Raw genomic sequence first — 24,669 nt, forward strand, 5'->3', positions numbered from 1 at the left:
AGTACCAGGCTTAAAACAAAATAAGTACTAGGCTTAATTTATTTGACTAAAAAAAGAAGAAAAATACAAGGTGGGGCACCAGCATCGCTGCAGTCTAAAGATTGAAACAATCAAAAAAAGATACATATATATATATATATATATATATATATATATATATATATATATATATATATATATATATATATATATATATATATATATATATACTTATGTATATCCATACATGTGGAGGCGCAATGGCCTAGTGGTTAGGGCAGCGGACTCGCGGTCGGAGGACCGCAGTTTCGATTCCCAGAGCGAAAACACCTAAAGTTCCACTAGGCTCCGGCAAGAGGTGGTGGTAACCCCTGTTGTACTCTTTCGCCCTAACTTTCTCTCACTCTTTCTTCCTGTTTCTTGAGTAAAGCTGCAATGGACTGGCATCCCGTCTAGCTGAGGTGGGGGGATACTTACACCATAGAAATCAGGAAACCGGGCCCATGAGCCTGGCTAGGCTTTAAAAGGGCACATCAATAAATAAATATCCATACATGCACACACACACAAATCGGTTTTTGACATAGACTCCAACAATCTCCACCTTTGTCAGTCAAATGTGATATTTGAGTCCAGCCAACTAATTTGCAAAGCCCGCAAATGTTGCTGGTATGAGGATTACAAGTCAGCGCAGGTAGTAGTGTTGCAGCTGCTTTTTTCCTTTGCTTTGAGCCCCTTAGCCTGTTAATGCTAGTTTAACAAAGTCTCTGATAACATTTTGACAGAATGATCTCCATTTTGTTCGCTCCTAAGCTGCTTACTCAAAACTGTTATGAGCTATATTGCCTGCTAAAAGGTTACTCTTCAGTTTGTCCTCATATCTGAGCCATGGTTGACCAACATTTCTGTGCTCACTATCAAGCTGGCTGTACATGAGGACTTTGGGTATTCTTTTGTCCCTCATTCTGACAACATGGCCAACGCAGCACAATTGCTCTCAATTCCACCAATCTTACACCTGCTAAATAGATTGACATAAGACATTTTGTCTTTTAGTGATTAACTGCAGATTGTCCTGAGACAACCCTTGTAGAAGACATCTAGTTGGTTAATGTGCCACTTGTAGGTTGTTCACAATTCTGATCCATACAAGAGAGTAAGTAAGAATGGCAGCTTTATAGACCTGTACATTGGTGTCAAGTTTAATGTCCCTATCATTCCACAGGTGATGATGGAGTTTGCCAAATGCATTGGTTGCTTTTGCAAGATAAGTGATGATTTCATTATCAAAGGGAAGTGCTTGTGTTCGCTTTACTACCAAGATATGTAAATAACTTCATATACTTTAGGTTTTTCTTGTCAACCTGTAAAGGAGAGTCAAGGAAATTGTGAACCAGCAACTTCTGTTTGACACCTTCACTTTGTTTACGAGTAGAGCAAGGTTATTAATTCATTAGTTTTTTTTTTACATCATTTCACTGTTGAAAGCTTACACAATCCATTTTTAGAGTAACATTTATAATTTATCATCCATGTTAAGTTTGCTTAGTTGTGATACTTCACTTGCCAGTTAGGAGGAAGCTAGGCATAACAACTACTTAAAAGGAGGGCACTACAAAAAAAGAAAACGGTTAATAATCACTGCACAACAGCGTATCCATCTTAAATCCTTTATAACTCTGAATATGGCACATAACAGCAAAAAGTACACAATCAGACTTAGGGCTTAAAATCCTTCAACATCAGTTGACTTTTCATTTCCCTCTGATAAAGAGTCTTTCCAAAATGTTAGTCTTTTTTGTCACAGCATAAAATTTTGCTAAATAATTATAGTGAACCAATAAAAAACAATATTATCTTACCTGAAGGTGGAACAGGCATAGTTCCTTGGTTTGTGGTTGGTAACTTCATTTTAGGATTATTTTTCAGTATTTGAGACATGACAATATATTATAGACAATCTGAAAAAAAAATCAAGTTCAATAAATATTACAGGCCAACAAAATAATTTTTTCCTCTGTTGTCAAAAAATTTGGAGTCGAACTAGTGTTTTTTTGATATAGTTTGAAAATGAAAGCCATTTATAACCATCATATCAAGATTTTAAAATACAGAATCCATAGAATTTCATTGCTTCATCAATAAATCAGTTTATGAGGTACAAGGCATAATATACAAACATACATACAAATTTGTTTTTCTTTAGAACCAGAATGTTTTCTTAAAATTCTACTGAAAAACTAGTAAAAATCTTAAAATTTATACAGACAAATTACATCATTGTTTCTAAAACCACAAGCCAAGTTCCTGCAATAGTCTGCCACCATATGCAAGTCCCATCTGCAATGATAACTTTGTTCCATTGATTTTTACACCATCATCATCATCACTTAATGTTTGCCTGCCATGCTGGCATGGGTTGGACAGTTTGACAGGAGCTGACCAGACTTCAGTGTCTGTTTTGGCAAGATTTTTACAGTTGGATGCCCTTCCTAACATCAGCCAACTAACCAACCAGCAGAGTGGACAGAGTACTTTTTACTTGGCATAAGCAGAGGTGAGGTCAGTTTTGGCATAGTTTTTATAGCTCAATGCCCTTCCAAATGCCAACGACTTTACAGTGTGGACTAGATGCTTGTTACATGGCATCAGCACTGGCAGGGTCACCAAGTAACTTGCAAGACAAAAATCTTTTGAGAGGGGAGAGGACATTGGGAGAAGGGAGAGAGCATTGGAGAAGGGGAGAGGGTGTTGGAGGAAGTGATCTTGTGTCAGATGACGAAAGGTTATAGCAGGGGTCAGGGAACTTTTTAAACCAATTATCCCAAAATATATTTATTTATGCTGACATTACCCCTTTGAATTGAAAGAAAGAAAATCATAGATTCTTTGAATTCAAAAGGTTTACTGAATCTATTTATAGGGAGAATACAATTATAAATATAAAAGGTGTAAAACAAATGTGATAAATTAATATCCTCATTATGAAACAAAAGGATTTTTCTAGAAACTTTTTCACTTCAGGTTCTGGAGAAATGATGTTTCAGTTTTGTTACAATTACATCAAAATTGGGACATTTTCATGCCAGAGCAATTTGGATACAGTCTTCAGGGCCCAGTCGATTATTCTGCTTTCATTAGAGTGGAAAATCTGTTTGTAAAGGTAGGTTGTTGCAAAAGGCAGCAACTTCCTGATTGCCTCTTCATGCCAGAAGAAACATTTTTGTCGTAACAAGGAACACATTTTTAATATAATTTTACTTATGTCTAATGAGTCCTCATTACCCCCAAGAATTTCATTTTTACTCCACTTGGGGTAATTTAGCTCAGTTCACCGACCTTTTGGGTTATAGCGAGACAGAGAGACAGAAACAGGTGTCTTGCAGTAGAGAAGGTAGATGGTTACCCGGTGAGAGAGAGAGAGAGTGATCAGGAAGGTGTGCCACTGTAAAGGAGATATATGGTTACTCAGCCTGAGGGAACAGCAGAAGGAGGAGAGAGAGAGAGTGAAAGAGTGCAAAAGAGTAGGAGAGAGATGGTGGCAGAGTGGTGGACATACTCACAAGGGACAGAGACCAGAATATAAATGGGATGGTCAAGTAAAAGAAGGGAGAGGTAGATGGTGGCAAGTGTCAAGGCATACCCTTGAGGCACAGAGGTAATAATATAAGTGGCAGGGCATTGCCATGGAAACATGAGTAGAGATTGGGGGGGGGGGCAGTGAGTGGTGAAAACCTGGGTATATAGAGGGGATGGGTTGGTGGGATTGGGCTAATGGATAGCAATGATACTGTGAACAGGGCCATGAGGACAGAATTGGGGAGTGAGGTAAACAGTGCATGAAACCCCTCAACTTTTTTATTTTTACGAATTTTTATAAAATTTTTTTAATCCCTACCCCAATTTTTTTTAAATTCATGGTTTTAAAATATGGAGCTTGAATCTACCATTTGTTTTACTTTATAATTTCCAATCAAAATATATAAATATATATATATACAAATATGTATATAAAACTAACTCTGTAAAAATGTATGCGTGTGTGTGTATATATTTATGTTTCTGTATGCATATATACATGTATATGTATAAGTTTCAGAAGATAAAAGCCAATCATAATAAGATATCTCCCCAAAATCTATTTCCTTAATTTCTAACTACTGTTTCTGGCACACATATTTACATAATTTTGATTTTGAAGTATTTAAAAAATTATTTGGAAATTACAAAGAGAAATGAATGGTAGACTTGGACTGTCTGTATTTTAAAACCACGAATTAAAAAACAAATTTGGGGGGGGGGGGGGGGGGGGGTGAAAATAAATTTTTTCTTTTTTGCATAATTGTATCAATTCCATTATGCAGAAGACAGAATTGGAGAAGTTTTGTAAATATTCAGGAAAATAAAAAAAGTTATGAGGGGTTCTAGCACATGCTTACATCATAATTCTGCCAGAAGAGAAGAGATGTAGTTTGGTTTGTTGGGATAGGGTGTGTGAAAAGTTTTCTTGTTGCATGTGGGTGGAACACAAGCACTTGTAGAACATAGAGCTTCTAGAACTCAGTTTCACTGATGTGGGCAGGTCACTTTACATGGTATACCAGATGCATTTAATCATCGCACAACACTAGAGAGGTTGTCATGTCCTTGCCAAGATCAAAGGGCCCTCTCAACCTTGTTATATATTTATACATAATCATAAAAGATGCTACAATGAAATAGAAAATAGATCAAATCAAATTTTGCCACAAAAGTCTATGAAGATTGCTCTATTTTCTGCATATTTCAAAAATGCCTTTTACTTCTTTTTCTTTTTTTGGAATACAAACCCAAAATAATTTCAAAACCAAACCATTATCTCATCTACATTCTAAAAGAGGAATCAAAAAGTTCATGAGTGACTGCTAGGCACATTAATTGTCGATCATTTATAATACAGGTAGCAAGTTCAGTCACAGGGTTGAAACTGAACTGCATATGTGTGTGTGTATCTTTATCTTTTACTTTTTTCAGTCATTGGACTGTGGTCATGCTGAGGCACTGTCTTGAAGAATTTAGTTAAATAACTCAACCTCAGTACTTATTTTTCTTGAAGCCTGGTACTTATTCTATCAGTCTCTTTTGCTGAGCTGCAAAGTTACAGGGATGTAAACACACCAACACCAGTTGTCAAGAGGTGATGTGGGGCAAACACAAACACATACATACATATATATATATTTATCTACACACACACACACACATTTTTTTCTTTTACTTGTGGCCACGCTGGAGCACATATTACACACACACAACACATATATATACAATCATACATCACCCTACATCGTTAATTGGTTCCAGAGGACATAACTTAGGTCAAAATAACCATTATTTAAATGTATATACATGTAATAATTAAAACCTAGGCTAGCTGAGGTTGTTTTTATGTTAGCTTAGGAATTCAGTAAATTGTTAGGCAAGCCTAGGCTGCTTTTATATTAGAAAGAAATAATTTCAAATACTGCACTGTTGGTAACCTGATGGCTGACATCTCGGTGTTACTCATTGAGGCTGGTGTAGGAGATTACACACTAGACGTCAATGGTTGGGGATTTTCAGCTGACGCCTGTTGTGATGATGTAGAACATTGAGCGAACTTGTGTAAAGTTCCTTGAATTGTCTTTTACGTCTTTTCTTCAAGGATTAGGTAATAAGGTGCAATAGTATCTTGACAATCCCCCAATATTTTTATAAAACATTGTGCAGTGGGATCCATTTCCTCAAATAAAGCAAGACATTTATTTAAATGAGAAAAAGCCTCTTGCATTTTCTTCAACGTAAAACAACTAAGCTTAGGGTCAAAGATGTATATTGTATCGTAACATTAATTTTAATACGTTTTACAGATTATATGTTTCTTTCTTATTTATTTCCCAGAGACGAATATGAACAAACATAACCAATCAAACAGTCCAGAACTAACAGTACAATATAGTATGAATGTTATTGCTGCTTTGCTAGGCAATGTAAATTAATACTGTATTTATTTAATATTTTAGAAAGACTGACATATCTTTGGAAACAACGCAACTCAAGATGACTTAACCAGAGGTGTATATGTGTGTGTGTGTGTGTGTGTATATATATATATATCAGGAAGTAAGATGGAGAGGAGGTTCTGCAAGGTTCCTCACAGGCAAAGAACACAGGTACAAGATTTTCTGGGCAGGGAACACTGACGGGGTCGGGGGCGTAGGAATACTTCTAGCGGAGAAATGGGTGGATAAGGTAATCGAGGTCGTTAGAGTAAGTGACAGAGTACTTAAGATCAGACTAGTGCTTCATCATAGATTAGCTACTGTCATCTCAGCCTATGCACCTCAACCTGGGCTACCAGATGGTCTGAAAGACCAATTCTATGACACCCTCTTGCAAACTACCTCGTCGACGAGTGACAGGGACCTTCTCTTTGTGGCTGGAGACTTCAACGGTCATGTCGGACGTCGTGCTGGGGGCTTCCATGGCATACATGGAGGCTATGGCTTCGGTTCCCGCAACGAGGAGGGAACCAGACTGCTGGAGTTCTGTGATGCAACCAATCTTATGGTCTGCAATACCAACTTCAGGAAACCTGCCAGTCACCTAGTCACCTACCGCTCCGGCAGACACTCTAGCCAAATCGACTACATCCTCGCCAGAAATAGGGAAAGAGGGCGGCTTATAAATGCCAAAACCTACCCTGGCGAAGAATGTACCCCACAACATAGATTAGTAGTTAGCGACTTTGGGATCAAGGCAAAATGGGTGCCCAGAATTAGACAGGCTTGGAGAAGAAGGGTGTGGAAGCTTAAAGACCCTGCAAACGGACAGAGACTTAGAGACAAGTTACTTGAAGCATTTAACGAAATAGAAGGGGATATAGCATCATACAACGTGGAAGACAATTGGAGATTTCTGCGGGACAACCTGTTGAAAGCCACCGACCAGATTTGTGGGTGGTGTAAGGTCCCCTCCCAACCCAGAGTAACGTGGTGGTGGAACAAGGAGGTAGACAGGGCTATTAGACAAAAGAAACAAGCTTGGAAGGACTGGAAGAACGGTGGTAGCAGGGAATTGTACCAATGTGCCAGAAGGGAGGCTAGGCGACAGGTTTATTTAGCCAGAGGGGAAGCAGATAAGGAAAGATTTGCCAATGTTCTGCGCCGTGAGGACCAAAGACTCGAGGTATTTCGGGTTGCAAGACAGTGCAGGAGAGAGAATAGTGATGTTGTAGGAGAGAAATGTGTTCGCATGGATGATGGTACGCTTGCATTAAATGAGGATGCAAAGAAAGAGGTCTGGAGATGCCACTACGATAGATTGCTTAATAAAGAGAATGAATGGGAGAAAGAGAGCCTGCCTTATGTCGACCCAATAGAGGGACCAGCTATCCGAGTTGATAGTACCAGGGTAGATAAAGCAATTAAGAGTATGAAGACCGGGAAAGCCCCCGGCCCATCAGGAATCACTGCAGAGATGCTCAAAATATCTGGCAGTGTTGGCTATAGCCTAGTCACCCGTATTACGAACCAGGTGATACACGAAGGAGTCATACCCTATGACTGGTGTAGCAGCATCATAGTCAACTGCTACAAAGGTAAAGGGGACGCTTTAGATACAAATAATTACAGAGGCATCAAGCTGTTAGATCAGGTTATGAAAGTTACAGAGAGGGTCATAGCCCAACTAATTAGGGAGCGAATCAATTTAGATGAGATGCAGTTTGGGTTCGTGCCAGGTAAAAGCACTACTGATGCCTTATTTCTAGTGAGACAGTTGCAAGAGAAATACCTAGCCAAGGATAAACCTCTGTACCTGGCTTTCGTTGACATGGAGAAAGCCTTTGACAGGGTCCCCCGATCCCTTATCTGGTGGTCAATGAGGAAACTTGGGATAGAAGAATGGCTAGTGAGAGCTGTGCGAGCCATGTACAGAGATGCGGCCAGTAAGGTGAGGGTTGGAAATGAGTACAGCAATGAATTCCGGGTAGAGGTAGGGGTCCACCAAGGTTCCGTCCTCAGCCCCCTATTATTTATCATAGTCCTCCAGGCAATCACAGAGGAGTTCAAGACAGGTTGCCCCTGGGAGCTCCTCTATGCTGATGACCTTGCCCTAATTGCGGAGTCACTATCAGAACTAGAGGAGAAGTTTCAGGTGTGGAAGCAAGGTCTAGAATTGAAGGGCCTTAGAGTCAACCTAGCTAAAACCAAAATCCTAATAAGTAGGAAGGTAGATAAAACACAAACCCCTTCAGGTAGATGGCCCTGCTCAGTATGTAGAAAAGGAGTAGGTAGTAACTCTATAAGATGTACCCGGTGCAAGCTATGGACACATAAGAGGTGCAGCAACATCAAAGGCAGGTTAACTAGCAAGTTAGTTTTTGTTTGTGGCAGATGTTCAGGTGCAATAAAGACTGCAAACAAACAGGAAACAACTTCTATCTCATTCCAGGGTGAAAAACTAGAGGTAGTCGATAGCTTCCGCTATCTGGGCGACCAAGTTAGTAGTGGGGGTGGGTGCGCTGAAAGTGTAGCTGCTAGAATAAGAATAGCCTGGGCAAAGTTTAGAGAGCTCTTACCCCTGCTGGCAACAAAGGGACTCTCACTCAGAGTAAAAGGCAGACTGTATGACGCATGCGTACGAACAACCATGCTACATGGCAGTGAAACATGGGCTGTAACTGCTGAGGACATACGTAAGCTCGCAAGGAATGAAGCCAGTATGCTCCGTTGGATGTGTAATGTCAATGTGAATACCCGTCAGAGTGTAAGTATCTTGAGAGAAAAGCTGAACATTAGAAGCATCAGTTGTGGCGTGCAAGAGAGACGATTGCGCTGGTATGGACATGTGGTGAGAATGGAGGAGGATAGCTGCGTGAAAAAGTGCCACACCCTAACAGTTGAGGGAACCCGTGGAAGAGGTAGGCCCAGGAAGACCTGGGCTGAGGTGGTGAGGCAAGACCTTCGTACATTGGGCCTCACCGAGGCGATGACTACGGACCGAGACCTTTGGAAATGGGCTGTGCGTGAGAAGACCCGGCAAGCCAAGTAAGATCGTTGCCAGTGCCCCTGGACTGGTTCTTGTGCGGGTGGCACATGAGATGCACCATTTAGAGCGTGGCCGTTGCCAGTACCGCCTGACTGGCTCCTGTAGGATTTTCGAGCGAGATCGTTGCCAGTGCCCCTGGACTGGCTTGTGCGGGTGGCACATAAAAGACACCATTTCGAGCGTGGCCGTTTTCGTGCGGGTGACACGTAAAAGCACCCACTACACTCTCTGAGTGGTTGGCGTTAGGAAGGGCATCCAGCTGTAGAAACTCTGCCAAATCAGACTGGAGCCTGGTGTTGCCATCCGGTTTCACCAGTCCTCAGTCAAATCGTCCAACCCATGCTAGCATGGAAAGCGGACGTTAAACGATGATGATGATGATGATGATGATATATATAGGCGCAGGAGTGGCTGTGTGGTAAGTAGCTTGCTTACCAACCACATGGTTCTGGATTCAGTCAACTGTGTGGCACTTTCGGCAAGTGTCTTCTACTATAGCCTCGGGCCGACCAAAGCCTTGTGAGTGGATTTGGTAGACGGAAACTGAAAGAAGCCCGTCGTATATATGTATATGTGTATATATATATATAGATATGTGTGTGTGTTTGTCCCCCCAACATCACTTGACAACCGATGTTGGTGGGTTTACGTCCCCGTATCTTAGCGGTTCGGCAAAAGAGACCGATAGAATAAGTACTAGGCTTACAAAGAATAGGTCCTGGGGTTGATTTACTCGACTAAAGGCGGTGCTTCAGCATGGCCGCAGTCAAATGACTGAAACAAGTAAAGAGTATATATATATATATATATATATATATATATATATATATATATATATATAGTTTTAGGGAAAATAACCAATTTTCAAGAACTCATCGATGAAAATCCACTATCACATATAGAAAAATTAATAATTAAAAGCACAATAAATGAGTATAATATAAAGTAAAGTAAATATCATAAGATAAATATAATAAAAAGATTACACGTGTTTCATAACCAATTTTCAAATAGAAAAGAAATTTAAATCGATTAAAATCAATTAAAATCAATTGAAATTATCGAAAATAAGTTCTATTCAAAAATATAGCTACTCATCAGATCGTAAGTAGAACAATAATTAGATATATATCTCAACCAACAATAAGTACCAAATGAATTAATATGAAATACTTATTATATAAAGATAGAAAAATTATTTAAAAAATATCATAATATCAAAATAATAACCATTCAATAATCATCCCTTCATCCATAATAATAACATGTATATTATATACAAAAACAGTACTTATCCAAATTTTTCCTTGGATAAGTACTGTTTTCACTTTGCTAAAGATTTTCTACTATTTGAAAATAATATGTATTCTTGTTTTTATACTATTCATTTGGTTCTTTATAAATTATTTTAATAGATAACTTATTTAACACTATATTATTTAGAAGTTATAGTTTCATTTCAACATAATATTAGAACTTCGATTGGAATAGTGTTGATATATTTTCGATTATTTTTGATTAATATTATTTGATTAATTATTAATCTTTATAGTTTATAATATCGTTAAAGTTTTTTTTTAAATCAAAACTTTGTATATATATATAAAGTTTAACCTTTTATTCTTAATAATTTTTTCTTTCCTAATTTTTTCATTCATAATTTTTTCCATTCATAATTTTTTCATTCATATTTTTTATTATTACGTTTGTAGAAATAAATAATCTTGTATTTTTCTATTATTCAATTGATCTTTAATCATAATTAAATAAACGTCTTTAGTTTTAAATAGTATAGCTTTAACTATTACACCGGTTAAATATGTACTAATTTTATCTTCATTATTATTTTAAACTTAAACTTCGTTCAACTTGTATTTAAAACAATGATAATTTAAAACAATGATAATTTAGGTAAGATGTTTTTTGTATATAATATACATGTTATTATTATGGATGAAGGGATGATTATTGAATGGTTATTATTTTGATATTATGATATTTTTTTAATAATTTTTCTATCTTTATATAATAAGTATTTCATATTAATTCATTTGGTACTTATTGTTGGTTGAGATATATATCTAATTATTGTTCTACTTACGATCTGACGAGTAGCTATATTTTTGAATAGAACTTATTTTCGATAATTTCAATTGATTTTAATCGATTTAAATTTCTTTTCTATTTGAAAATTGGTTATGAAACACGTGTAATCTTTTTATTATATTTATCTTATGATATTTACTTTACTTTATATTATACTCATTTATTGTGCTTTTAATTATTAATTTTTCTATATGTGATAGTGGATTTTCATCGATTAGTTCTTGAAAATTGGTTATTTTCCCTAAAACTATATATATTTTATATATACTTTATCTATAAGGCTCAATTTAATTTTAATTTTTTATAAATTGATTTTAATTGAGTTTTTTACCTGTAATTTTGGATTTTGTCCCTAATAATATTATATATATATATATATATATATATATATATATGTAGAAGAATGGCTAGTGAGAGCTGTGTGAGCCATGTACAGAGACGCTGTCAGTAAGGTGAGGGTTGGCAATGAGTACAGTGAAGAATTCCGGGTGGAGGTAGGGGCCCACCAAGGTTCTGTCCTGAGCCCCCTCCTATTTATCATAGTCCTCCAGGCTATAACAGAGGAATTCAAGACAGGATGCCCCTGGGAGCTCCTCTATGCTGATGACCTTGCACTAATTGCTGAGTCACTATCAGAACAAGAGGAGAAGTTTCAGGTGTGGAAGCAAGGACTAGAATCGAAGTGCCTTAGAGTCAACCTAGCTAAAACCAAAGTCCTAATAAGTAAGAAGGCAGACAAAACACAAACGCCTTTGGGTAGATGGCCCTGCTCGTTCTGTAGAAAAGGCTTGGGTAGAAATTCTATAAGATGCACACAGTGCAAGCTATGGACACATAAGAGGTGCAGCAATATCAAAGGAAGGTTAACTAGAAAGTTAGTGTTCGTTTGTAGCAGATGTTCGGGATCTGTAAACACTGTGAATGTGCAGAAAACAACTTCTGCCACATTCCAGGGAGAAAAACTAGAAGTGGTTGATAGCTTCCACTATCTTGGTGACCAAATTAGCAGTGGGGGTGGGTGCGCTGAAAGCGTAGCTGCTAGAATAAGAATAGCCTGGGCAAAGTTCAGAGAGCTCTCTCTCACTCAGAGTAAAAAGCAGACTGTATGACGCATGTGTACGAACAGCCATGCTTCATGGCAGTGAAACATGGGCCGTGACTGCTGAGGACATGCGTAGGCTCACAAGGAATGAAGCCAGTATGCTCCGATGGATGTGTAATGTCAGTGTGCATACTCGACAGAGTGTAAGTACCTTGAGAGAAAAGTTGAACTTACGAAGCATCAGTTGTGGTGTGCAAGAAAGACGATTGCGCTGGTATGGTCATGTAGCGAGAATGGATGAGGATAGCTGTGTGAAAAAGTCTCACACCCTAGCAGTGGAGGGAACCTGTGGAAGAGGTAGGCCCAGGAAGACTTGGGATGAGGTGGTGAAGCAAGACCTTCGAACATTGGGCCTCACCGAGGCGATGACTTCTGACCGAGACCTTTGGAAATATACTGTGCGTGAGAAGACCCGGCAAGCCAAGTGAGACCTAAATCGAAGGCCTCAGGCAGCCCACATATACGTATCTTCCTTCATTGGATACTAAACTCCGCTTGCGAAGACCTGTTGAGGCAAGTGAAATCGAAATCGAATTAAATTCAACGACTGGCACCCATGCCAACGTCGTTTCCTTCATTGGAAATGAAACTCGGCTTGCGAAGACCTATTGGGGCAAGCGAAAGCGAAACCGTCAATGGCACCTGTGCTCAGCATCACCTTCCTGGCACTTGTGCCAGATGGCACGTGTAAAGACATTCGAGCGAGATCATTGCCAGTGCCGCCGAACTGGCTCCTGTGCAGGTGGCACATAAAATACACCATTTTGAGCGTGGCCGTTGCCAGTACCGCCTGACTGGCCTTCGTCCCGGTGGCACGTAAAAGCACCTACTACACTCTCGGAGTGGTTGGCGTTAGGAAGGGCATCCAGCTGTAGAAATTCTGCCAAATCAGATTGGAGCCTGGTGTAGCCATCTGGTTTCACCAGTCCTCAGTCAAATCGTCCAACCCATGCTAGCATGGAAAGCGGACGTTAAACGACGATGATGATATATATATATACATACAAAGCAAGAGGTAGTAGATAGCTGTACAGAAAATAGACTCCATGAACTGCCAGTTCAAGTATACATATGTCATGCAGAAGGATAGTATGTTTCACTCTTTAGATGTGCTTTAAGGGAGATTTGGCTGCTACTGAAAGGAATACTATATGAATTATTAAAGTACACTGGAATTATTACTGAATATATTTCTTGTGTATATTGTTACTGCAACTATTACATGTTATGCAAGGGTTTTCTTCAATTATTGTATAATCCCTCGGTTATTCCTGACAATTTAGTGAGTCCATCAGGTACATTTATCTCACAGAAAAATCTTACAAATTATGCTCTGAAAACCTGGTGTATTTATAGCAGTTGTGATGGATCTGTATTGTTTGTTCTTTGTGTTACTGAATAAATATTTATTCATCATCTGTAAATATTAATGGATGTAAATGTGTAAGAAAATGCTAAAACTGATATTATCAAAAAGTTAATGAACTTAAAAATAAAAGAAATATATGTACCTGGATGAATGTTTCTTTTTGAATCTATTGCTGTATATCATTACTGATTATTGTTTCTGCTGAATGTTGTTTTTTGCTTTTTGGCGTTTTTTGTTTTTGTTTTATTATGGAGATGGTTATGTTAAGAAAGTTATTGCATAAGTATGGTTTCATTATTATGTAATTTGTTGATCCTCAATTGAAGTCATCATCATCATCATCATCATCATTTAACGTTAGTTTTCCATGTTAGCATAGATTGGATAGTTTGACAGGAGCTGGTTAGACAGAAAACTGTGCCAGTCTCTAATGTCTGCTTTGGCATGGTTTCCATGGTTGGATGCCCTTCATAATGTCATCCACTTTACAGAGTATACTGTGTGCTTTTTATGTGGTACCAGCATGGTAGCATTTCTTTAGCAGAATGTCCCACGTAATGCTACCACCATGTCACCCTAGGTCTAGATGGGACTTTGCACTAACTGCAGATTTGGTCTGTAGCACTCTTGCAGGAATTCCCAGTTGCTCTCTATGTTACAAGTCTATAGTTCCTCCTCCTGCTCATCAAATTTCTCAATTAGGGTGTCCCTAAATCTCTGACCATATAAAGGGTCCTTAAGCTTCCAAATCCTTCTTTTCCAGATTGGCCAGCTCTTGGCATCCTTCTGGCCTGAAGATTTAAAGTCACTAATGACTAGTCTATGCTAAGAGTACATTCTTCACTAGGAAAGGTCTTTGTATTTACGAGCAACCAGGTATCATCCTGTCTGGTGAGAACATAATCGATCTGGCTAGCATAGTCACCCAATTGGTTTTCTGGTTTCCTGAAGTTGGTATTGCAGATCAATAAGTTATTTGCATCATAAAACTCCATAAAACTGCTGCCCAACATGCCCATTGAAATCCCCAGCCACAAAAATGAGATCACTGTCATTTGTCTTTGAGGTAGCCTGCAGAAGAATATTATAAAAATGGTCCTTTTGTTCATTTGGTAGACCCATAATATGAACACATGCACTCATTTATAATTAGTCAATTGGTTAAATAGGTCAAAAGTCATTAAAAAGATTGCAAGTATCAATGAAAGGGCTTCAACAAACAAAAACAAAACAAATGACTTACTGTTTAACCAAATTAAACAAACAATTGATTAGTTGGACATTTAACCAGCTGACTAATACTAAAGGATTAGAATTGAACCAGTGCATGTGTTAATAATATTGGCACAATGACTCTCCCCAGACAACAAAATTTGTTTCAACACATGAATTCACATAAAGAATCTTGCAAACCAGATACAAAAACAAAGTTTTCATTGAAAATAAAATATAAAACTCTTTTACTAATCAATATACTATTGTATACTCTTATACAATCATCCCAGTACATTTACATAAAGGAATGTGTCTCATAAAAAAGCTCATTAACAGATGAGGCACTAGTAAATACAGGTGTATAATATACTGAAAATTTAATGTGTATTTCTCATTTTTGCACATTTGTAATTAAATGAAAGGAATATATAATAACTATTTCTATCTAACTAGAAAATATAATCGTGCTATGTATATCTGTCATGGAATTGTCCAAAGCACCCTTTATACAATGGCACTTTACAAGACAAATACAAAAATGATGTTTCAGTTTGATACCTTTTAGTAGTTTTTCTCTTTTGCAACGAACACCACCTACATAGTTTTATGGAAATCAAGATTTTCTTCACCTCAGTTAACTTTACTTTTCCTCTCAGCTTTGTGCTTTCTAGAAAAAAAGCTTTCACATAACTGAAATATATTGTCAATTTGAAAATAGTTAAATTGGCTAAAACCCACAAAATGTACTTCCACCATTTTCATTATATATATATGTATATCAAAATTAGCACAATAACCTGTATCCACCTCACAGACCTCCCATACAATGATGCCCCATTTAGTGGATTTAGCAGGCATCTATTGCCAAAAATATAAGCTACCCTACCATGGCTTCATCAGCACTGAGATTTCTTTTCTCAGCAGATATATGGTTTTATACTTTTCAGAGAGTAAATCAATTATTGGATACACATTATATAGAGGGTCATAGTTGGGTTCATTCCTGCTGGGGGCATTAGAAGAATCAATCAAATGTAAATATTAAGTTAACTTCAAATACCCAGTTTTGGGAACGATGCTATATATAGAAGGGTTACCATTTCTTATATCTGGGTTCCACAATCTAAGAACCCGCTTTACACCAATTATAATGTTTATAGTACAAAGAGCTTGGATTTCTCCTGTAACAGTTTGTTGCCATAATGGATCAGGTCTTCCATAAATAGAAATGATTCATTGGGCATATCTGCTTATTTCCAAAAGATCTTTCAGGTAAAAACAGAAATAAATAATCTAAGGGTTGAGCTTTGAAAGGTAAATCATGTTGTGGACCAATCTTTTTTGCAAAATCTGGAACTGTAATTAGAGTTGTAATTTTTGACTATGTTGCTGTAATGTTTTGAAAGTTGTTCTGAAAATTTTCTTCACTTTCACTATCAAAATCCTCTTCTTCATCACCAATAAACATCTATATTGGATACATCTGAAGACAAATCACTTGTTTTCTTTTACATTTTGTAAAATCAAGTGTAAAAACCATCAAAGTCAGAATCGTTACTTTCTGATGCCATACTCTTTACTCTTTTACTTGTTTCAGCCATTTGACTGCGGCCATGCTGGAGCAATGCCTTTAGTTAAGCAAATCGACCCCAGGACTTATTCTTTGGATGCCTAGTACTTATTCTATCGGTCTATTTTGCCGAACCGCTAAGTTACAGGGACCTAAACACACCAGCATCAGTTGTCAAGCGATGTTGGGGGGACAAACACAGACACACAAACATATGCACACACACACATATATATATATATTCGGCGGGCTTCTTTCAGTTTCCGTCTACCAAATCCACTCACAAGGCTTTGGTCAGTCCGAGGCTATAGTAGAAGACACTTGCCCAAGATTTCATGCAGTGGGAACGAACCCGGAACCATGTGGTTGGTAAGCAAGCTACTTACCACACAGCCACTCCATGCAGGTTAATACTAATAAATACCCTTTACTTCAAACATTGAAAAATAACCATATGGTCTCAAAAATTTCATACTTGTATTTGAGCAGGAAAGTCTAAAGACATTATCTGAAAGCTATCATTTTAGTGACTTTTTAGAGAAGCCAATTACAGCCAGTTTCAACATGTAAAGGGAAGATTATTTGGGCCAGATACAACCAATTTGAGTGCTAAAGGATTAAACTTTGTTACCTATTTTAGAAAAAACTCTTAACTTTGTTCATGTAATCTAGCATTCTGAAGCATAGATTTCATTCGATTGATTTGTGCAAATGAATTTTATTTTACTGTTAATTCTTGAGTATTAGGTTGTCAAGTATGAAATTTGTAGTAAGGTATATGGTAAACTTTGACAACTGCTCATTTTGTGCCATTATTATATTTTGACAGTCTTCATTTTTTATTAGAAAGCTGACACATCTATTTCTTTATTCTAACTCATTTTGCGCTTTATAAAGTACTTATAAATTGCTTTTTGCTATTTTTGCTTAGAGACGGACAAATTGGAAATTTGTACAGTTTTGAAATATGAGTTCTTTCTTGGAAATACAGCATTACAGACAGTTCGGAATATTAATGGAGTATTTCATTCTAATGTTATTACACGGCAGATAGTATCAAATTCGTTTGCAAACTTTCCTTCTGGTAACTTTGGCCTCACAAATGAGCAACGCGGCCAACCAGAAACAAAGGTGGATAATGATGAACTGAAAGCCACCATTAAGTCAGATCCATCTCAGTGTCCATGAATTATCATTGTTGTTTGGTGTTAGCAAGCAAACAATATTAATTCACCTAGTTCAAATCAGTAAAGTGAAAAAGTTGGATAAGTGGGTTTCACATGAACTCAATAAAAATCAGAAACAGCAACGTTTGGAAGCCTTGCATTATGCTACTTTCTTGTCACAAAAATGAACAATTTTTTAATTGAATTGTAAGATGTGATGAGAAATGGATCCAATACAACAACCATAAACGTTCAGCACAATGGTTGGACAAAGACAAGCCACCAAAACAAGTCCAAAAAGCAAAATTCATCAAAAGAAGCTGATGGTGTGTGTTTGATGGTCTGGCACAGGTGTGATCCATTATGATCTCATTAAACTTGGCTCATCAATCATGGCTGAAGTATACTGCAGCCAACTGGACCAAATGATGCAGAAACTTACAAAAACACAGTCTAGATTGGTCAACAGATCCACTCCTATTTTATTGCAAGACAATGCCAGACCACATATTGCAAAAATGACACTGACAAAACTACAGGAGTTGGAATTGAAAGTTTTCCATCATCCACCATACTCACCTGATCTTGCCCCCACTGACTACCACTTCTTCCAGAATTTGGATAACTTTTTGATAGGAAAAAAATTTAATTCCAATGATGCTGTAAAGCAGGCCTTCCAAGATTTTATTGACTCTAGATTGCCAGGCTTTTACAGTTCCGGGCTGGACAAGCTACTGCTGAAATGGCAAAAGTGTATTGACAATATGGATGCATAATTTGATGAATAAAACTATTCCTTGTATTTATAAAACATTAGCAAACTTTTTTCTTTTCTACAAATTTCATATTTGACGACCTAATATTTTATACTGTCCTAAAAAAAAAATTTAAAAAAGCAATTTCAAGGCATTTTATTGAGTTCCAAATGTAAAGTAGAAACTGCTTGTAATATCAACCAAGCACTTGGCAAAGGGAATGTCAATAAATACATAGCTTAACATAAGTTCCAAAATTTAAGAGAGACAAGAAACTTGCAGATGAAAAAGGTTGCATAAGACCTGTGATTGACTAGGACCACTCAGGGAAATTACTAAGTACACACAAAACAACACAATTTTGTAGACAGTCTAAATATTTACTTTTCAACAGTTGTTCAACATTTGCACCACACTGTAAAGTTAAACAGCTGATTGATAAAAGTTACCATTACAAAGTCAGCATCTTTTGATTGCATTGTAATGTTTCACAAAGGTGGATTCACTTTAACTATCAACAGTTTTTCAGATACTAGACAAACAGAGGTGAAACACGAGCACACTTTCCCAAATGAAAGAGGTTACGATAACCATTTGGTGTTCAGCAAGAAAAATCATCCACTACTTCTTGCATCCAGTGAAATCTTCACAGCAGAGAAGCACTGGTCATTGAAAAGGACTGATATTTCTCTATAGCTATGACAGAAATTAAACAAACAGCGCTACGAAAGTACTTCATCCAGTTTACACTTCAGACTTTTCTCACCAACTAACTACCAATTTTTCCAGCAACTTGATAATTTCCTGCAAAAGAAAGTCTTCAACAATCAAGCATCAGTTCAAAACACCTTCAAAGAAATTACCAGTTCCAGGACTTCAAAATTCTGTGCCACTAGAATAGACTTAGGTTTCAATGAGTAAAATTTATTCTGAGCTGCTTTAAAATTGATGGTTAAAAACTGATTATTTTGCACATGTATATAAAAGAAAACTTACCATTTCCATTAAATTTCAAGGATTAGTTTACTATCAGGTCAGTTGACATTTTCAAAGATCGAACATCAATAATTCACATAAAAGTGCCCTTTTTCTTTCAACATTGCCAAAAGTCCTGACATTTAAAGACTTCTTACTCTTTATTCTACCTACAATAATTAATAGACAGAGTTTAGCAAACAATAAAATAGTTAAAGTATGAATTTTTATAAAACCAACACCCCATCTCCACTTCCAAATCACCTTTTATTATATTCATAGAAGCAATGTGGCCAAGTGGATAAAATTTGGATTTCAAACTCAGTACAAGTTTTGTTGTTCCTGGGCAAGAAACTTAATTCAATGTTTCACATGACCTAGCTGTTTGGACCTTTTTAAAATGTTACCTAAGACAGACTGATATCTTCTCTAAACAGGAAGTAAAACAGCTAATGATAATGTTTGCAGAGTTAAGCACCAGCTTATGGTCTTTGAGATTTATAGACACATATTTAATCAAACATCAAAGCATTTTATCATATATAAGCATATTTAGTGTTATAATTGAATCATTTCCTTGGTCAAATTTACACTGTACTTTATGTAAAATTGTGAAATCAGAAGAGAAATGCAAACAAAAATTATGCAATTTTACCATTTTTGATAAATCCAACATAAGGCAGAAAGAAAGCAATGATTCGTTTCACATAACCATCAACCATGACAACTACTGTAATCACCAATTCCATCTAGTTTAGTGAGAAATATGAGACAACAGTCTCATAACTGCTAAACATACTTTCAGGAAAAGAAATGATACAGCTGTATCCAATACCATATTCAAAATGGAAACTGCTCTACAAAGAGGGACATATCACACTTGTTCATATAAAATATACTGATAACAGACACAACAGCACAATTTTGTCAGTGAACAGGTCGCGGTCTCAAAGCGGCAAAAATATTTTGACAAATTAAATTTAAATGTTGAAGTGAATCTGACGGCTTTTGTGTGTTATTTTAAATGGCTTATAAACACCTTCCACGCTGCAGACACAACAGAGAATTGCTTTAAAAAAATTGAGAACAAATATAAGTCAGGGAATTCCATATTACACACTGGGAATATTGCTGTCCTCCAGGCAATCACAGAGGAGTTCAAGACAGGTTGCCCCTGGGAGCTCCTCTATGCTGATGACCTTGCCCTAATTGCGGAGTCACTATCAGAACTAGAGGAGAAGTTTCAGGTGTGGAAGCAAGGTCTAGAATTGAAGGGCCTTAGAGTCAACCTAGCTAAAACCAAAATCCTAATAAGTAGGAAGGTAGATAAAACACAAACCCCTTCAGGTAGATGGCCCTGCTCAGTATGTAGAAAAGGAGTAGGTAGTAACTCTATAAGATGTACCCGGTGCAAGCTATGGGCACATAAGAGGTGCAGCAACATCAAAGGCAGGTTAACTAGCAAGTTAGTTTTTGTTTGTGGCAGATGTTCAGGTGCAATAAAGACTGTAAACAAACAGGAAACAACTTCTATCTCATTCCAGGGTGAAAAACTAGAGGTAGTCGATAGCTTCCGCTATCTGGGCGACCAAGTTAGTAGTGGGGGTGGGTGCGCTGAAAGTGTAGCTGCTAGAATAAGAATAGCCTGGGCAAAGTTTAGAGAGCTCTTACCCCTGCTGGCGACAAAGGGACTCTCACTCAGAGTAAAAGGCAGACTGTATGACACATGCGTACGAACAGCCATGCTACATGGCAGTGAAACATGGGCTATAACTGCTGAGGACATACGTAAGCTTGCAAGGAATGAAGCCAGTATGCTCTGTTGGATGTGTAATGTCAATGTGAATACCCGTCAGAGTGTAAGTATCTTGAGAGAAAAGCTGAACATTAGAAGCATCAGTTGTGGTGTGCAAGAGAGACAATTGCGCTGGTATGGACATGTGGTGAGAATGGATGAGGATAGCTGCGTGAAAAAGTGCCACACCCTAACAGTTGAGGGAACCCGTGGAAGAGGTAGGCCCAGGAAGACCTGGGCTGAGGTGGTGAGGCAAGACCTTCGTACATTGGGCCTCACCGAGGCGATGACTACTGACCGAGACCTTTGGAAATGTGCTGTGCGTGAGAAGACCCGGCAAGCCAAGTAAGATCGTTGCCAGTGCCCCTGGACTGGTTCTTGTGCGGGTGGCACATGAGATGCACCATTTTGAGCATGGCCGTTGCCAGTACCGCCTGACTGGCTCCCGTAGGATTTTCGAGCGAGATCGTTGCCAGTGCCCCTGGACTGGCTTGTGCGGATGGCACATAAAAGACACCATTTCGAGCGTGGCCGTTTTCGTGCTGGTGACACGTAAAAGCACCCACTACACTCTCTGAGTGGTTGGCGTTAGGAAGGGCATCCAGCTGTAGAAACTCTGCCAAATTAGATTGGAGCCTGGTGTTGCCATCCGGTTTCACCAGTCCTCAGTCAAATCGTCCAACCCATGCTAGCATGGAAAGCGGACGTTAAACGATGATGATGATGATGATGATGATGATGATGTGCATAGCATATAATTCTAGAAGAAAAACAGAAAACAGATCTCCAGAAGAGTCAAATTTTTGCATACACAATGTTGCAAGAATGAAGTTAAATAGCCCATAGGGTCCTTGCAATTTGCTAATGAATCAAGTCAGTCAAAAGAGACAGAAGGTATCCTGAGAAAGAAGGAAATTTGTTAATTCAACCAAATTGAATGGCCAACAACAAAAAAATGCAACATGTTTATAGATTAAATATAAACAACAAAATGAAACCTTTTATTTTGAAGTTATAGTATTGAAATGTATAACCAGTAAATCCTGGTTCAAAGAAACTAATTTTTAGTGATAGTCCTGTACAGTATTCCGAATGGTCGTTCTCTCTCTTCCTCTTCCTGTCAAATGTGCATGCTCTTTATATCAATATTATTTGCATAGCATTCACTCCCTCCTAGAAAAAGAAAGAAGAAAAAAATCATAGATCAAGCCTTTCCAGGGTTTTCCGAATCCTTTGTGATCGACGCAGCTGAGAGGATTCTTCTTTTTGTTCTTGATGGTTATCTCTAGGAGAAGAAATTTCAGTTGGCTCTCTGTCTGGCTCTTGTGGGACAAATGTTTGGGTTAGGTTATCAGTTGGGTTAATCTTCCCTGGTGATGCCAATTGTTTTGTGGATACTGTGGTTTCGCGACAGTCTGGCTAACGGACGTGAGTGTATTGGGGGTTGGCTTCAATTAAATCAACTTGGTCCACGATAGGGTCATATTTGTTAGTGCGATTGTTCCTTTGAACAAGCGCAGGTCCTAGGTTAAGAAGCCATGTTGGCATAGATGTTCCTGTTGCTGAACATCTTTGATAGTTAAAAAGACGTTCATGAGGAGTGGCATTAGTGGACATACAAAGTAGAGATCTGATTGAATGCAACGTGTCTGGAAGAACTGTTTCCTATGAAGATACTGGAAGGGCACGGGTTTTCAAAGAGAGTAGTACTGACTTCCAAATAGTACCATTATATCTTTCTACTTGACTGTTCCCAGTGGGATTGTATGGTGTTGTCCTACTCGTTGCAATGCCCTTACTGAGGAGCCATTCTCTCAATCTTGTAGATACAAAGGCAGTTCCACGATCTTAATGTACATAACTGGGCATACCAAAAACTGAGAACAAGTCTGTAAGACACTTTATTACAGTCTGAGTTGATGTGTCAGATACTGGATAACCAAACAGAAACCGAGAGTATTCGTCAATTATGTTAGGAGATAAAGATGCTTCGTGGAAGGAATCGGACATTTGAAATGATGGAAATTCGCTCAAAGGGCTGCATGGCCTTAATTAAGTTAACTGAGTTTGGTTTATAATAGTGTGGTTTCACTTCTTGACATATAGAGCAATTCCTACATATGTTTCACGTTCTCTAATGAATATGGAAGATTTCTACTGCAGACAAAATGATGAAGGCGTACAACACCAGGATGGCACAGTGCTGTATGTAACTCATAAAGTGAATGTGAACTAATTGCTGAACAGCGTACCCTTGTGAATGCATCCAGAGCGATGTTGCTGGATCCTGGGCGATATTGAATATCATATGAGTATGGAGATAACGCAATGCACCATCTCATAATTTTATCATTTTTAATTTTGCTCATCGCTTTATAATTATACATGAATGCAACAGAACATTGATCAGTAATTAATGTAAAATGTCTACCTAGAAGAAAGTGTCTCCAATGATGAATTGCTTCAATAATTGCTTGGGCTTCCTTTTCAACTGAGGAGTGGTACTGTTCACTACCTTGCAGCATGCGAGAATAGAATGCGACTGGTCTTCCATCTTGATTTAGTGTCGCAGATATGGCAAAATCCAAAGCATCCGTCTCAACAGTAAATGGAATGTTCTCATCTATTACTTGAATGGCAGCATTGGCTAGTTCTACCTTTAATGACTCAAATGCTTTTACTTGTTGGCTGTTTAGAGGTTATATTTTGTCAGAAAATTTGGAGATCCACTTAGCATAATAAGAAAACATACCGACTATATATTTTAATGATTTCTGGTCAGTTGGTGTAGGAAGATTGAGGAGTGGAGCAAGCCTTTCTGGGTCAGGGCTGAAGGTATTGTGTGAGATACGGTATCCAAGAAAGTCAAGAGTTGTTATTGAGTAAATGCATTTGTCTTCATTCATGGTAAGCCCTTCACGTTTTGGTGCCATTTCAAATTTTTCTCAATTTTTATCGTGGTCGTTTTGATTTTTCCTACATATGGTTAAATTGTCTATGAATGGGAACGTATCTCGCAGCTTGTATTTACTCACAAAGTCGTCCATTATATGTTCGAAACATGTGCTGCTGTTAGTTACTCCAAATAGCATCCTAGTATAATGCCATAATTTACCATCAGCTTCAAAGCCAGTGAATTGATGGTCTTTCTCTAATAGAGGAATCTGATGGTATGCCAAACGTAAGTCTATAGTACTGTAGACTTTATATTTGGTGATAGTGCTCACTAACTCATCAATTTTAGAAAGGGGGTAGGCATCAAGCTGTGTATATTTGTTAATTGTCTCTGAGTAGTCAATCACCATTCTTCGCCTTTTTTTTTCTTGAACAACTAACACTTGCGATCTCCAATGGGAGTTACTAGGTTCAATAATGTTCGCATCTGCTACGCAGCATACTTCTGTCCTGAGGAACTCTCGATCATGTTCCGAGTATTTTCGCAATTTGGCTGCAATAGGTTTACAGTCCTCTCTGAGATGAGCAAATAGCTTTGGAGGATCAGTTTTCATAGCTGTTAGCACAGTAAATGTTAATGGTGGTCACTGTCCTCAGTATTGCATGTTAATAT

General features: G+C 37.9%; 1 protein-coding gene and 1 pseudogene across 5 annotated transcripts in view; both read right to left on the reverse strand.

Annotated features, from left to right (window-relative positions):
* The window catches only part of LOC106880813 (double-stranded RNA-binding protein Staufen homolog), a 179,383-nt gene that overhangs the window by 144,498 nt on the left and 10,216 nt on the right, over positions 1 to 24,669 (reverse strand). For 2 of the 4 annotated variants that reach the window (XM_089349259.1, XM_052966316.2), the window contains exons 2-3: positions 19,328 to 19,476; positions 1,842 to 1,940 (exon numbers count right to left, since the gene is read on the reverse strand). In XM_089349259.1, coding sequence (XP_089205385.1) covers positions 1,842 to 1,920 — 79 coding nt within the window. In that variant the 5' untranslated portion in view covers positions 1,921 to 1,940; positions 19,328 to 19,476. The remainder of the gene's footprint in view (positions 1 to 1,841; positions 1,941 to 19,327; positions 19,477 to 24,669) is intronic. The other 2 variants (XM_089349260.1, XM_052966317.2) reach the window with 1 other exon arrangement.
* LOC149136598 (uncharacterized) lies at positions 22,175 to 23,111 on the reverse strand (annotated as a pseudogene). The gene has a single exon (XR_016241098.1). The product of XR_016241098.1 is annotated as an uncharacterized LOC149136598 (transcript).

The sequence above is a fragment of the Octopus bimaculoides genome, chromosome 3, assembly GCF_046866305.1.
Source record: "Octopus bimaculoides isolate indiv1 chromosome 3, ASM4686630v1, whole genome shotgun sequence".
NCBI lineage: Eukaryota > Metazoa > Mollusca > Cephalopoda > Octopoda > Octopodidae > Octopus > Octopus bimaculoides.